We start from the raw sequence: 17,458 nt of genomic DNA, 5'->3' as shown, positions 1-17,458 counted from the left end.
TAAAAGCAAGAGTATCTTTTACTTTGTAACATTATCTGTTATTATTTTATTCTTGGTATATTAACAGATGTAAAATTCGTAAAATTCTACTCCAAGCCCTAAGTATCACTTATTTTTAGTAATCAGATATTTCCCATAATTGTGATGGGAAATGCAAACTGTGCAAGTTACTAAAAATAAATTGTAAAAAAAATACCGGGGAAAGCCCTGTGATAATAACGCCACCTGGAGGTGGCGTTATCCAGGGTCTCCCCCAGTTACTGGACTCCTGCTCCGCTGTAACGTGCAGTGTCGGGAGCCGGCCCCAGTAATCAGCTGTGTGGTCTAACAGACTGCAAGCTGGTACACTGCAAAAAAATAAATAAAAATAGTAAAAAAAAATAAATAACTTACCTGAGTCCAGGGACCAGAGTTCGGGGCTCCGGTGACGTCCTCCCTCCGGTCAGCTGGTCTCCCATACTGCACTGCGGCCCGGTCATCAGGTGACCGGGTCCCAGTGCAGTATGGGATGCCAGCTGACCAGAGGCATGGAGAACATCACCGGAGCCCGGTTCATGCAGGTAAGTGCAATTAAGAGAGGGGGTGTCCGCGATTGCGGGGGGGTGGGGCTTAGCGCCAGAGGGTAGCAGCAGCGGCCGGCCGGCGCATATGCGGGCACTTGTCACGGTATTTTTTGCAAAAATACTGTGATAAGGCTGCAGAGGGGATTCGCAGGAACACAGCTTTTTCGCAAGCTCTGTCCCTGCAAGCGATTTTTAGTAATCCCTGTGATATTGCCTGAATTCGCATAGCGAATTCAGTCGGTAATATCACACTACAATCTGCATTACCAATGAGGATTGTAGTAAATAGAGACCTTAGAGAGGTAAGTCCTGTATAAATTGACTTAATGTGTTAGTATTAGGGATGTTAGGGACCCATCTTATCACCTTGACGTGGTGGATGGGAAAACTATTTTGGCCAAACTTTTACTAAGAACCTCACTTATACTCCATTTTAATTGTAGAGTTTATCAGGATTAGTTTGACTATCATTGTTCTAAGTACTCAGAGCGTGCACCTGTGTTCTTTGTTCCCTGCATTGTACTACAAGTCTCAGCATGGTAGCACCTCTTATTAGGTTTAAAATGAAGGTGTGCAGTCCAAGCCCCCTCCCCCTTTTACTATGTACTGAATTGCGCCAGTGATGTATTGTTAGACATCTAGGGGGTGAGTCAAATGTTTTTTAGGTCGTGATAATTAATGAGCACCCAGTTTTGCTATTGAATTGTTCTGGGCGCTCATTAGTTATCGCCCTCTTCACCGCCTATGAGACGAGGTTTAGCCGTGTAAAACAGCTAAACCCACCTAAAATTCTGGTTAGCGTGCCCTAGCCAGGGGGTTTCACACACATTTCTGCTCGCACCCTCCTGAGTGCATGCAGAAATGCCGGCGCCGGCGGCTATCGCGCCCTGACAGAGCAACAATTGAATTCTCTGTTGGGCGTGTTAGAAAAAAAAAAAGTCGCCGGCAGAACATTGTATTTGTCGCCATAGAATTTAATAGGCTAACGTAAGACATAACCTATGTATCCCAACGAGTTTCCAATTATCATATCACAGGGAACATACAACATGCCGTTCATACATGTGTAATGTAACACAGGGACACGTGCAATGGCTGCTAGAGGCGTTTCCACTGCAAGTGGTCGTATTGCGCAATTCTCTTACTCCTCGGAAGGGTCTTCTCATCAGCCTTACAATGGGGCTTCCTCTGCAGGAAACATAGCGTCTAATGAATCCGTTCCTCCTTCAGAAGCTTTAAAAATAAACATTGATGCCTCCAGTTACAGAAACCACCACTTGTATTAGATCTCAATCAATCATTCCTGTTGGGCATGAATTTAAATACAGACACACAAAAAAATAATCATCTCGCGGTCATTTTTCCCCTGAATGCTATTGGACAAAATGAGCGTCATTCTTTTGGCCAATTAAGAAGTGATTAAGGGTTTACAAAGCCCTAGGCTAATACACACACTCACATTATTGTAATTAATCTCTGCGGCCACTCTGTCTGCCACCTCAGTCATCCTCGCCAAGTTCTGGCGCCCTAGTCTGCAGCCATGTCCGGACTGCCAATATGGCACATTTGGCAAATGCCAGAAGGGCCAATGGCCTGATAATCCTGTCCAGCCCAAAAGCCTGGCCAAGTAGCTCCGCCTCCTGGCGCTCTGCTTGGCCAGCATGCAGAGAGAGAAAGATAGGGTGCGCTGGGAGGCCAGCATGCAGAGAGAGAAAGATAGGGTGCGCTGGGAGGCCAGCATGCAGAGAGAGAAAGATAGGGTGTGCTGCGAGGCCAGCATGCAGAGAGAGAAAGATAGGGTGCGCTGCGAGGCCAGCATGCAGAGAGAGAAAGATAGGGTGCGCTGCGAGGCCAGCATGCAGAGAGAGAAAGATAGGGTGCGCTGGGAGGCCAGCATGCAGAGAGAGAAAGATAGGGTGCGCTGCGAGGCCAGCATGCAGAGAGAGAAAGATAGGGTGCGCTGCGAGGCCAGCATGCAGAGAGAGAAAGATGGGGTGCGCTGCGAGGCCAGCATGCAGAGAGAGAAAGATAGGGTGCGCTGCGAGGCCAGCATGCAGAGAGAGAAAGATAGGGTGCGCTGGGAGGCCAGCATGCAGAGAGAGAAAGATAGGGTGCGCTGCGAGGCCAGCATGCAGAGAGAGAAAGATAGGGTGCGCTGCGAAGCCAGCATGCAGAGAGAGAAAGATAGGGTGCGCTGCGAGGCCAGCATGCAGAGAGAGAAAGATAGGGTGCGCTGCGAGGCCAGCATGCAGAGAGAGAAAGATAGGGTGCGCTGCGAGGCCAGCATGCAGAGAGAGAAAGATAGGGTGCGCTGCGAGGCCAGCATGCAGAGAGAGAAAGATAGGGTGCGCTGCGAGGCCAGCATGCAGAGAGAGAAAGATAGGGTGCGCTGGGAGGCCAGCATGCAGAGAGAGAAAGATAGGGTGCGCTGGGAGGCCAGCATGCAGAGAGAGAAAGATAGGGTGCGCTGCGAGGCCAGCATGCAGAGAGAGAAAGATAGGGTGCGCTGCGAGGCCAGCATGCAGAGAGAGAAAGATGGGGTGCGCTGCGAGGCCAGCATGCAGAGAGAGAAAGATAGGGTGCGCTGCGAGGCCAGCATGCAGAGAGAGAAAGATAGGGTGCGCTGGGAGGCCAGCATGCAGAGAGAGAAAGATAGGGTGCGCTGCGAGGCCAGCATGCAGAGAGAGAAAGATAGGGTGCGCTGCGAAGCCAGCATGCAGAGAGAGAAAGATAGGGTGCGCTGCGAGGCCAGCATGCAGAGAGAGAAAGATAGGGTGCGCTGCGAGGCCAGCATGCAGAGAGAGAAAGATAGGGTGCGCTGCGAGGCCAGCATGCAGAGAGAGAAAGATAGGGTGCGCTGCGAGGCCAGCATGCAGAGAGAGAAAGATAGGGTGCGCTGCGAGGCCAGCATGCAGAGAGAGAAAGATAGGGTGCGCTGGGAGGCCAGCATGCAGAGAGAGAAAGATAGGGTGCGCTGCGAGGCCAGCATGCAGAGAGAGAAAGATAGGGTGCGCTGCGAGGCCAGCATGCAGAGAGAGAAAGATAGGGTGCGCTGCGAGGCCAGCATGCAGAGAGAGAAAGATAGGGTGCGCTATGCTTGGCCAGCATGCAGAGAGAGAAAGATAGGGTGCGCTGCGAGGCCAGCATGCAGAGAGAGAAAGATAGGGTGCGCTGCGAGGCCACACCCCTGTGACTAGCAACATGCCCCCGTGATGCGTGCCGCGCACATAGAGGGATGCCGGGGCCCAATTACAGCCCCGGTCCATTCCTGGCTGCAGCCTAATCAGCCTGCAAGACCCTCCGCTGAACTTGGGAAGACCACCAGAGACAGGGCTGTCATTTTTTAGATTATTTCATGTCCAAAATGAATGGGGATGGGGGGATTATAATGGTCATTATATCAATAACTATTATTACAAAATGAGGTTCATCTTCAGATAAATTTGGTTTATGGTGATGATATTTTGTTCACCCTCAGATAACGGATAAAGTCGCCGATTTCTTATTATTTTGAAAGAGTTTTTCACGTCCCATTTACTGTAGTCCGGCTATTTATATCTCATCTCTAATAATACAAAAGTTACTAAATTATAAATAGTCTGGATCTTTCCCATATAAATCTAGTCCTATGGAAAGCGGAGACCAATTTGTGATCTATTACACCCCATAGTAATATAAACAAATAGTATTTTCCCCTATTTATATGGAGAGACCCCGTCCTCTGAAATCAGCGCAGCGCTGGGCCCTCTCCCTCCACACTCCGAGCACTCACATTCCTGCACATAGTAAATAACACTTTAAAAGGTCACCGGATTATAAATATTTGCAGAGCGATTAACTCCTGCGCTGCTCCAGGGGTGACGTAGGCAGCAGAGAGTTTTACGTCTGATCTCGGGAATAGTAAACTCATTCAGTGCTGTGAGAGAGAAACCTCCTCACAGTACCTACTACATATAACAGCAAGTTCTGATGTCATCGCTTATAGCCAGCAACTTCTGATGTCATCACGGCAGTGTTCAGTAGTACAGCGGAGCCCCTACTGGGTATCATGCAGGACAGCGGAGCCCCTACTGGGTATCATGCAGGACAGCAGAGCCCCTACTGGGTATCATGCAGGACAGCGGAGCCCCTACTGGGTATCATGCAGGACAGCGGAGCCCCTACTGGGTGTCATGCAGAAGAGCGGAGCCCCTACTGGGTATCATGCAGGACAGCGGAGCCCCTACTGGGTATCATGCAGGACAGCGGAGCCCCTACTGGGTATCATGCAGGACAGCAGAGCCCCTACTGGGTATCATGCAGGACAGCGGAGCCCCTACTGGGTATCATGCAGGACAGCGGAGCCCCTACTGGGTATCATGCAGGACAGCAGAGCCCCTACTGGGTATCATGCAGGACAGCGGAGCCCCTACTGGGTATCATGCAGGACAGCGGAGCCCCTACTGGGTGTCATGCAGAAGAGCGGAGCCCCTACTGGGTATCATGCAGGACAGCGGAGCCCCTACTGGGTATCATGCAGGACAGCGGAGCCCCTACTGGGTATCATGCAGGACAGCAGAGCCCCTACTGGGTATCATGCAGGACAGCGGAGCCCCTACTGGGTATCATGCAGGACAGCGGAGCCCCTACTGGGTATCATGCAGGACAGTATAAACATGGATTTAAAATCTTATAGGGCACCTCAAACTTCTGTGTCCTGTATAAAAGACAGTACTGAGTGTAGTCTGCAACGGCCAACTAACAGGACAGTATGTATTTAGGGTGCATAATATGAAATATAATTTGGCAATCGGAATAATTGTGTTAATTTTGGTTAAATTTAGTGTGAAGTTGTGAACAAAGGACCTCATTCAGACCCGCTCGCAAATGCTATGCGCTTGCAAGCGGGTCGATGGTGAGGGCCTGCGCATGCGCAGCGCTCATACTGCGCGTGCGCAAGCCCCGGAGTGAGTGACAAATGCACTCACTCCAGGGCTCGCTACAAAAGGTGCGGCAGTCGTTTCGTAGGCGGGGGGGGGGGTGGCCGGACAAACAGAGGAGGCATTCCTAAAGTAATGCCTGCCGTTTGTAGGCGGCCCTACTGACATCACCAGTGATGTCAGTAGGAAGCTACCTGGGGCTTGCGGTAGACGAGACCCTACCGCTAGGGTCTCGTCGCAAGCCCCGATGGTCGCGATGGTCTCGACCATCACCTAGTCACTCGCTAAAGCTGTGGGTGGTAACCCACAGCTTAGCGAGCGGCCAGGAGGCCGCCTTTCAAAAGAGAAGCGGCCGCCCTCATTCAAAGCGAGCGCTCGCTTTTTGCAAGTGGCTCTGAATGAGGTATAAAGACCCATAGGGCACTGATCAGAGGTGCAGGCGCTGCCGATGTCGGACATAGTGTAGCTACTGCGCATGCGTCTACCACAAGGGTCTCGTCGCAAGCCCGATGGTCATGATGGTCTTGACCATCACGACCATCAACCTGGCCGCTCACTATAGCTGTGGGTGGTCACCCACAGCTATGCGAGCGGCCAGGAGGACGCACAAAAAAAAATATGCCCTGATTCAGAGCGAGCGCTCTTTCAGAGCGTCCGGCTCTGAATCAGGGCCGCAGTGTGCTCAGTGCAGTTTTATGTGCTATAGTTGCACAAACAAATCACACTTTGGTGCTAAGTAGGAAGTTTATTTACTGATGTAAGTGTCAGTGGAAGGGGAAGTAGGCTGGTATATAATACAGTATATTAAGCCATGTATGACGGATTTTCTGATTAAAGACAGCTGTTATGGTAACAGGGGGAAGCAAGATAATACAGGCGACATCCTCATGCATCATAGTAGATTTCTGAATTTTGCATGCAGCACACGCAGGTCTTACGTCATGTTCCCTGAAATCAGCTAAAGTTATTTGCTAACACCTGAATACAAAAATGTGTACTAAGGGCCTGATTCAGAGCCGAACGCTCTGACCAGAGCGCTCACTCTGAATCAGGGCCCTCCTCCATGAAAATGGAGCGGCCTCCTGGCCGCTCGCATAGCTGTGGGTGACCACCCACAGCATATGCGAGCGTCCATGATAATGGTCACGATGGTCTTGACCATCGCGACCATCGAGCTTGCGTAGGAGACCCTGCGGTAGGGTCTCGCTGCCGCAAGCCCTGGAGTGATTTCGGCTCTATCAGAGCCAAAATCACTCCCACTGACATCACTAGTGATGTCAGTGGGGCCGGCTTCAGACGGTAGGCGTTCCCATGGGAACGCCTCCGTCTGGCAGGCACGCCCACCAAAGGGGGCGTGCTGTCAATCAACATCGACAGCACGTCCCTTTGGTGCGAGACCCGGAGCGATGGAGAGCCCGTCGATCGCCGGGTCTCGCGCATGCGCACGACGGAGCTCCCTCCGTCGTGCGCATGCGCAGTGGGGGAACATCTCGCTGCCAGAGTCCCAGTGGCTCAGTGACCTACGTGCTCGCTGCCAGAGTCCCAGTGGCTCAGTAGCCTATGTGCTCGCTGCCAGAGTCCCAGTGGCTCAGTAGCCTACGTGCTCGCTGCCAGAGTCCCAGTGACTCCAGTGTCCTGGGAATGGCGGTGACATGGTAGCAGCAGATGGGACCCGTTTGCTATTAGTAGCACAAGGCCAGTGACGGGCCTATTGTATGCTTGGCCCAGGGGCAGCCTCAGGCTTTATGTGGTAACACTGAGCTGCTGGTGGGGAAGCTCTGAGACAATCACCCCCAAGTTCTCCTCTGCTACATAGTGACCAGAACGCACAGTACAGGGAAATGTACAGGTGATAAGAAGCAAAGACACGTCCAGCACAGAGCGATATAATGTAACATTATAGCTGGGAAATAGGGATATGGTGCAGCCACTTTTATTCACATTATGTCACTCAGACATGTCCTTTTATACTGTGCAGCATCCATGTACCCCTATACATGGAGAACATGTACCATATAATGACATGCACTGTATACCGAGCGCATACGCCGTATACCGAGCACATACACCCTATACCAAAAACATACTCCATATACCGAGCATGTACACCCTATAACGAACACATATGATGCATAGAGAAAGGAAAGGGTGCGCCTATCAACCAGTCAATACAAAAAACTTCCAAACTAGCAGGATCTGCTACTTGCTAAATGAGAAAATCTGAATATAATGGAGCAGCAGCGCTTGTTTGTGAAGAACACAAATAATACTATAATAGATCGATAAATATAAATCAATAAAAATCGATACAATAAATATCAATGACATTGCTTTGAGATAAACTTTCCAGCTCTTTATGTTAATACAAGATGTGGTCTTCCTGTGCACTAAAAAAGCATTTGGTAACTGTATCAGTGCAGATAGTCCAAATATGGAAGGACCTCCTGTTAATTCCCAAATGGAAGTGAATAAGTATCTTCCACTGTACAAATGTTTAGTGGTTTGCCAAAGAGGTGAATTAGTTACCATTATAGGGAGCCGAATGACTAAGAGGCAAAAATGCCTATATAATTTACACACTTACCCCAGACACTATCTCTCGAGTGATCTGTGGGGGTATAGCGCTCCACCGCCCAACAGCGGGAGTGCAAACTCTGTGTGTGTAGATGGTTTATATTACTGTCTCGGTCCTCAGTTGCCGGTGACCCCCAACACAGATGCTTTTTTGGTCTGTGAAAATATAGCGCTCCACCGATTGTCAGCGGGAGCGTGAGCTCCGAGTACGTCACTACCGAGCACACACTCCCTATACCGAGCACACACTCCCTATACCGAGTACACACACCCTATACCGAGCACACACTCCCTATACCGAGCACACACTCCCTATACCGAGCACACACTCCCTATACCGAGCACACACACCCTATACCAGTGATTCCCAACCTCTGTCCTCAAGACACACTAACAGTCCTGGTGTTAGTGATATCCAGGCTTAAGCACAGATGGTTAAATCAAAATAACTAAGGTACTAATTAAGTCACCTGTGCTCAACTATGGCTATCCTTAAAACCTAGACTGTTAGTGTGCCTTGAGGACCGTGGTTGGGAACCCCTGCCCTATACCGAGCACACACTCCCTATACCGAGCACACACTCCCTATACCGAGCGCGCACACCCTATACTGAGCCCATACTCCCTATACTGAGCCCATACTGCCTATACTGAGCCCACACACCCTATACTGAGCCCACACTCCCTATACTGAGCACACACTCCCAATACCGAGCGCGCACACCCTATACCGAGCGCACACACCCTATACCGAGTGCATACTCCATTTACTGAGCCCATACTCCCTATACTGAGCCCATACTCCCTATACTGAGCCCATCTGCGAACACATACAGTCTAGAACAATAAAATACTCCATATGACAAGCACATTCAGTATTCCGTAAAACAGATAAATCATATAACGAAAACATATAAGTTGTAACAAGGATACATTCTGTATAAAAAGCACAAACAGTGCTCCATATAACAAGATCATACGACGTATAGAACATATGTAATATATAAAGAGCACACATGACATGCCATATAACAATCACATACTCCATATAACAAGCACATGCTCTGTATAATAAGAAAATTCTCTGCATAACAACAACATTTTCCATTATAAGGTATCAAGATCATTCTCTGTATTATTATCCTTTATTTTTATGGCGGCACAAGGGTTCTGCAGTGCTTTACAGTGAGTAAAATAAAGAAAACAGTGACTTACAGTACAAAACAAAACAGGACAAGTACATGATATATAAATATTACAGCATTCGTGATCCTATCACTCAAATAAGCAGCATGGCGGCAGCAACCATTGGTAATGTACCGTTATAGGGAGTATAAAATAGTGTAAGTAAGGGTAAGGAGAAGCACATGAGGGGAGAGGGCCCTGCTCGTGAGAGCGTACAGGTACATACTCCATCAGTGAACGAAGATGAAAAGGAGCACTGAGCAGGGCTCAACCTTGCTGACATTACTCTCCCCCACTGCTATGTCACATATAGGACTTATTACCCCTCTCTGCTCTCCCCCACTGCTAGGTCACATATAGGACTTATTACCCCTGTCTCTGCTCTCCCCCACTGCTAGATCACATATTGGACTTATTACCCCTGTCTCAGCTCTCCCCCACTGCTATGTCACATATAGGACTTATTACCCCTGTCTCTGCTCTCCCCCACTGCTATTTCTCATATAGGACTTATTACCCCTGTCTCTGCTCTCCCCCACTGCTATGTCACATATAGGACTTATTACCCCTGTCTCTGCTCTCCCCCACTGCTATGTCACATATAGGACTTATTACCCCTGTCTCTGCTCTCCCCCACTGCTATGTCACATATAAGACTAATTACCCCTGTCTCTGCTCTCCCCCACTGCTATGTCACATATAGGACTTATTACCCCTGTCTCTGCTCTCCCCCCACTGCTATGTCACATATAGGACTTTTTACCCCTGTCTCTGCTCTCACCGGCTGCTATGTCACATATAGGACTTATTACTCCTGTCTCTGCTCTCCCCCACTGCTATGTCACATATAGGACTTATTACCCCTGTCTCTGCTCTCCCCCACTGCTATGTCACATATAGGACTTATTACACCTGTCTCTGCTCTCCCCCACTGCTATGTCACATATTGGACTTATTACCCCTGTCTCTGCTCTCCCCCACTGCTAGGTCACATATAGGACTTATTACCCCTGTCTCTGCTCTCCCCCACTGCTATGTCACATATAGGACTTTTTACCCCTGTCTCTGCTCTCACCGGCTGCTATGTCACATATAAGGCTAATTACCCCTGTCTCTGCTCTCCCCCACTGCTATGTCACATATAGGACTTATTACCAAAGTCTCTGCTCTCCCCCACTGCTTTGTCACATATAGGACTTTTTACCCCTGTCTCTGCTCTCACCGGCTGCTATGTCACATATAGGACTTATTACCCCTGTCTCTGCTCTCCGCCACTGCTATGTCACATATAGGACTTATTACCCCTGGCTCTGCTCTCACATGCTGCTATGTCACATATAAGACTTATTACCCCTGTCTCTGCTCTACCCCAGTGCTATGTCACATATAGGACTTATTACCTCTGATTCTGCTCTCCCCCGCTGCTATGTCACATATAGGACTTATTACCCCTGTCTCTGCTCTCCCCCACTGCTATGTCACATATAGGACTTATTACACCTGTCTCTGCTCTCCCCCACTGTTATGTCACATATAGGACTTATTACCCCTGTCTCTGCTCTCCCCCACTGCTATGTCACATATAGGACTTTTTACCCCTGTCTCTGCTCTCACCGGCTGCTATGTCACATATAAGGCTAATTACCCCTGTCTCTGCTCTCCCCCACTGCTATGTCACATATAGGACTTATTACCAAAGTCTCTGCTCTCCCCCACTGCTTTGTCACATATAGGACTTTTTACCCCTGTCTCTGCTCTCACCGGCTGCTATGTCACATATAGGACTTATTACCCCTGTCTCTGCTCTCCGCCACTGCTATGTCACATATAGGACTTATTACCCCTGGCTCTGCTCTCACATGCTGCTATGTCACATATAAGACTTATTACCCCTGTCTCTGCTCTACCCCACTGCTATGTCACATATAGGACTTATTACCTCTGATTCTGCTCTCCCCCGCTGCTATGTCACATATAGGACTTATCACCCCTGGCTCTGCTCTCACACGCTGCTTTGTCACATATAAGACTAATTACCCCTGTCTCTGCTCTCCCCCACTGCTATGTCACATATAGGACTTATTACCCCTGTCTCTGCTCTCCCCCACTGCTATGTCACATATAGGACTTATTACCTCTGTTTCTGCTCTCCCCCCCTGCTATGTCACATATAGGACTTATTACCCCTGGCTCTGCTCTCACACACTGCTTTGTCACATATAAGACTAATTACCCCTGTCTCTGCTCTCCCCAACTGCTATGTCACATATAGGACTTATTACCCCTGGCTCTGCTCTCACCGGCTGCTATGTCACATACACGGATTATTACACCTGTCTCAGCTCTTCCCCGCTGCTATGTGACATACTGTACACAGCTTATTACACCTGTCTCTGCTCTTCCCCGTTGCTATGTCACATACACAGCTTATTACACCTGTCTCTGCTCTTCCCCGCTGTTATGTCACATACACAGCTTATTGCACCTGTCTCTGCTCTTCCCCGCTGCTATGTGACAAACACAGCTTATTACACCTGTCTCTGCTCTTCCCCGCTGTTATGTCACATACACAGCTTATTACACCTGTCTCTGCTATTCCCCGCTGCTATGTGAAAAATACAGCTTATTACTCCTGTCTCTGCTCTTCCCCGCTGCTATGTCACACACACAGCTTATTACTCCTGTCTCTGCTCTTCGCCGCTGCTATGTGACAAACACAGCTTATTACATCTGTCTCTGCTCTTCCCCGCTGCTATGTGACATACACAGCTTATTACACCTGTCTCTGCTCTTCCCCGTTGCTATGTGACAAACACAGCTTATTACACCTTTCTCTGCTCTTCCCCGCTGCTATGTCACATACACAGCTTATTACACCTGTCACTGCTCTTCCCCACTGCTATGTCACATGCACAGCTTATTACACCTGTCTCTGCTCTTCCCCACTGCTATGTGACAAACACAGCTTATTACACCTTTCTCTGCTCTTCCCCGCTGCTATGTGACATCCACAGCTTATTACACCTGTCTCTGCTCTTCCCCGCTGCTATGTCACATATAGGACTTATTACCCCTGGCTCTGCTCTCACACGCTGCTTTGTCACATATAAGACTAATTACCCCTGTCTCTGCTCTCCCCCACTGCTATGTCACATATAGGACTTATTACCCCTGTCTCTGCTCTCCCCCACTGCTATGTCACATATAGGACTTATTACCTCTGTTTCTGCTCTCCCCCGCTGCTATGTCACATATAGGACTTATTACCCCTGGCTCTGCTCTCACACGCTGCTTTGTCACATATAAGACTAATTACCCCTGTCTCTGCTCTCCCCAACTGCTATGTCACATATAGGACTTATTACCCCTGGCTCTGCTCTCACCGGCTGCTATGTCACATACACGCACACGGATTATTACACCTGTCTCAGCTCTTCCCCGCTGCTATGTGACATACTGTACACAGCTTATTACACCTGTCTCTGCTCTTCCCCGTTGCTATGTCACATACACAGCTTATTACACCTGTCTCTGCTCTTCCCCGCTGCTATGTCACATACACAGCTTATTGCACCTGTCTCTGCTCTTCCCCGCTGCTATGTCACAAACACAGCTTATTACACCTGTCTCTGCTCTTCCCCGCTGTTATGTCACATACACAGCTTATTACACCTGTCTCTGCTCTTCCCCGCTGCTTTGTCACATACACGGTTTATTACACCTGTTTCTGCTCTCCCCATCTGCTATGTCGCATACACCAATTATTACATCTAGTTCTGCTCCCTCCAGCTGCTATATCAATAGGATTTATTACCCATGTTTCTGCTCTCCCTAGTTGCTATGTCACATATACGGCTTATTACACCTGTCTCTGCTCTTTCCAGCTGCTATATCACATTATACTGTAGGACTTATTACACCTGTGTCTGCTCTCCCCAGCTGCTATGTGACACACACTGCTTATTATACTTGTCTGTCTCTACTCTCCTCGGCTTCTATGTCACATACACCGATTATTACAACTATTTAAGCTCCCTCCGGCTGCTATGTCGAATAGGACTTATTGCCCCTGTCTCTGCTCTCCCCGAATGCTATGTCACATACATAGATTATTACACCTGTCTCTGCTCTCCCCAGTTGCAATGTCACATAGGACTTAGTTATAACCCCTGTCTCTGCTCTCCCCGGCTTCTATGTCACATACACTGCTTATTACACCTCTCTCTGCTCTCCCAGGCTGCTATTTCACATACACGGATTATTACACCTGTCTCTACTCTCCCCGGCTGCAATGTCACATACACAGATTATTACACCTGTCTCTGCTCTCCCCAGTTGCAATGTCACATAGGACTTAGTTATAACCCCTGTCTCTGCTCTCCCCAGCTTCTATGTCACATACACTGCTTATTACACTTCTCTCTGCTCTCCCAGGCTGCTATTTAACTTACACGGATTATTACACCTGTCTCTACTCTCCCCGGCTGCTATGTCACATACACAGTTTATTCCACCTGTCTCTGCTCTCCCTGGCTGCTATGTCACATACACAGATTATTACCTGTCTCTGCTCTCCCCAGTTGCAATGTCACATAGGATTTAGTTATAACCCCTGTCTCTGCTCTCTCCAGCTTCTATGTCACATACACTACTTATTACACCTCTCTCTGCTCTCCCAGGCTGCTATTTCACATACACGGATTATTACACCTGTCTCTACTCTCCCCGGCTGCTATGTCACATACACAGTTTATTCCACCTGTCTCTGCTCTCCCTGGCTGCTATATCACATACACAGATTATTACACCTGTCTCTACTCTCCCTGGCTGCTATGTCACATACACAGTTTATTCCACCTGTCTCTGCTCTCCCTGGCTGCTATGTCACATACACGGATTATTACACCTGTCCCTGCTCTCCCAAGTTGCAATGTCACATAGGATTTAGTTATAACCCCTGTCTCTGCTCTCCCCAGCTGCTATGTCACATTATAGGATTTATTACATCTGTCTGTGCTCTCCCCAGCTGCTATGCCACATACACGGATTATTACACCTGTCTGTGCTCTCCCCAGCTGCTATGTCACATACACAGATTATTACACCTGCCTATGCTGTCCCCGGCTGCTATGTCACATACACGGATTAATACACATGCCTATGCTCTCCCCAGCTGCTATGCCACATACACGGATTATTACACCTGTCTCTGCTCTTGCCCAGCTGCTATGCCACATACACGGATTATTACACATGCCTATGCTCTCCCCAGCTGCTATGTCACATACAGGGATTATTACACCTGCCTATGCTCTCCCCAGCTGCTATGCCACATACAGGGATTATTACACCTGCCTATGCTCTCCCCAGCTGCTATGTAACATACAGGGATTATTACACCTGCCTATGCTCTCCCTGGCTGCTATGTCACATACACGGATTATTACACCTGTCTCTGCTCTTCCCCCTGCTATGTCACATACAGGGATTATTACACCTGCCTATGCTCTCCCCGGCTGCTATGTCACATACATGGATATTACAGATGCCTATGCTCTCCCCAGCTGCTATGTCACATACAGGGATTATTACACCTGCCTATGCTCTCCCCAGCTGCTATGCCACATACAGGGATTATTACACCTGCCTATGCTCTCCCCAGCTGCTATGCCACATACAGGGATTATTACCCCTGCCTATGCTCTCCCCAGCTGCTTTGCCACATACAGGGATTATTACACCTATTTCTGCTCTCCCCAGCTGCTTTGTCACATACAGGGATTATTACACCTGCCTATGCTCTCCCCGGCTGCTATGTCACATACACGGATTATTACACCTGTCTCTGCTCTCCCCAGCTGCTATGCCACATACAGGGATTATTACACCTGCATATGCTCTCCCCAGCTGCTTTGTAACATACAGGGATTATTACACCTGCCTATGCTCTCCCCGGTTGCTATGTCACATACAGGGATTATTACACCTATTTCTGCTCTCCCCAGCTGCTTTGTCACATACAGGGATTATTACACCTGCCTATGCTCTCCCCGGCTGCTATGTCACATACAGGGATTATTACACCTGCCTATGCTCTCCCCAGCTGCTATGCCACATACAGGGATTATTACACCTGCCTATGCTCTCCCCGGCCGCTATGTCACATACACGGATTATTACACAGAATAGCCTGCGGACTGGAAAATAAAGACACTTTTCTGACCGAACCACTAATCGCACTGAGCGAGGTAAATTCCCGGTCCCAGAAATAGTTAGCCCCTCAGAGGCGGCAGCAGCGATGCACACAACTCAGCCACAGATACTTTGTGCGCACTGAAAACAATGCGTATATTTGCCAGTCATCATCATCACGGGGCCCTTGCATCGGCCAATACTGTACTTGGCGCAAACGTTCCATGTGATAACAGGCGCATTTACCCTTCCATCCAAGTCCGCAGGGCCCCCAGTTCCATCGACACACCCTAACTGGACTGTGTTGCGCAAGAACGCCCCATTACAGCTTCATTACGCCTACGCCATCACAAGCGGAGATGAGACTGAAACGCATATGGCTCTGCGCCAACCCTTAGTTACACACTTTGGTTCTGGAACGTGCGCATGCAAGATACGCTCCATAAACCGGCATGCTCAGCTCCGCGTCGGCTCCTCCTCCGGCTGAATGACGTCCTCATGTCGCCGTAGCTTGGCGTCCACAGATCAAGATGCACACTTAAGAATGCCATCTTTACCTCCGATGGCATAATTACAGTATATAGCATATTTATTTATATATATATAATATATATAGCAGCGATGCAGAGTTCATTGTGATTTCCTGCTCAGTGTGTTATGTGATTTATGTACTTTATAGAAGCCGTGGTGGCGGCGCAGGATCTCTCTATACATGTGGTGAATCAGGTTGTGCCGGGCGCAGAAGAGATGAAGATAATGAACTGTTCATGTAGAGACGTCAGTAAATAATGAACACTCTCTGGTGCTGAGCATTCAGGTAAAGATGCCGCTGCATCCCCCCCCCTCTCCCCCAGAGGGGCAGCTCTGATATACGTAGGTGATATTGTTATGCTGAGTGACAACAATGAAATGCCACGGTACAATAGTAAATTGTTGGTGGGCACAGAGCCAGCCCGCTGGGGGAAGCTCGTGCACCGGGCTGACTTCCTCAGATCCTCCACCATCAACAAACCCCGGAATGTAACCACTGCCTGACGCAGACACAGCGCAAATACAGACCGAGTAGCGCAACGTTGTTACCCCAGGGGCCATCTGGCCATTTTACCTGCCAGACTACCATGCAACATCACCGCGCCAATGGCCAAAGCCGGTTACCCTCTTGTTACAATCGGTACATTCCCTCACTTTTTGGGAGTTACCACCTTCTCATATTCATGCCAGAGGCGACCAACAAGGGTTTTTTTTCAGGGCCTATTTAACCCCTGCAGTGCTACATCCTGCCCACCCAATGGGGCAATGCTAACAACGGCCATCTGAAGCCAGCGCCAGGATGGACTCACCTGGTTCCTTTGTCGCCCATCGCCAGCCTATCCGTGCAGCCACTTGGAGAATGGATGGAAGACGAGGCAGGTAGTAGCAGCTCTGAGCCAGCCAGGGTCCTCTGTGCACACTCCAGCCCAGCCTGGCAGCAGCTTCCCTTCTCTCTCACACACACAATCAGGGCTGATATCCTGCTGGGGTCTGAAGTGCCTTTTGTTTTGCCAGCAGAGAGAGGCTGTGAAGAAACAGCTCTGTCCCCTGTCTGTGCACCGGCTGCTGCTGCAAATCCTGGTGAGATTAGGAGGAGGGAGCGCAGGAAATGTCAGAGGGAGAGAAAGAATTAGGATTATTGTGCTATAGTATCACACAGCTCGTTCCATCTCTCTCTCCCAGCCCTGCTGTATGTGGGTTGTGCAAGCTGACAGCTTTTTGCTTCTGTAGAGATCCACCCTCACTGGGCTCTGTGCTGCACTGCTTCCTGCTATATTACCATACAGTGCAAGCCCTGCTACAGTACATACACTGATGCATTAATACAGGCTCCACTGTCATAATGGCCTTTCCTCTCTCTCCCTGGCCTAGGAACGGTGGCCAGGGGCACAGGGGGGGGGGGGGGGTCTGGTGATACAATGTCAGTCATATATAGCGTTCATTCTATCTTCCTGCCAGGGGGTCTCACATGGGGGGGCACAGTGAGTTATAGGA

At 49.2% G+C, this 17,458-nt stretch overlaps 1 protein-coding gene across 2 annotated transcripts in view; it reads right to left on the bottom strand.

Annotated features, from left to right (window-relative positions):
- ARRB1 (arrestin beta 1) overlaps window positions 1-17,251 on the bottom strand; it is a 344,855-nt gene extending 327,604 nt beyond the window's left edge. The window contains exon 1 of one of the 2 annotated variants that reach the window (XM_088472470.1): window positions 16,774-17,251. In XM_088472470.1, the coding sequence (XP_088328596.1) occupies window positions 16,774-16,793 (20 nt within the window). In that variant the 5' untranslated portion in view covers window positions 16,794-17,251. The remainder of the gene's footprint in view (window positions 1-16,773) is intronic. The other variant, XM_088472468.1, reaches the window with a different exon arrangement.
- Window positions 17,252-17,458: the final 207 nt, after the last annotated feature.

This window comes from Taudactylus pleione, unplaced genomic scaffold, assembly GCF_031769625.1.
Source record: "Taudactylus pleione unplaced genomic scaffold, aTauple2 ptg000124l, whole genome shotgun sequence".
In the NCBI taxonomy this organism is placed as follows: domain Eukaryota; kingdom Metazoa; phylum Chordata; class Amphibia; order Anura; family Myobatrachidae; genus Taudactylus; species Taudactylus pleione.
This window is presented reverse-complemented; position numbering and strand designations above follow the sequence as displayed.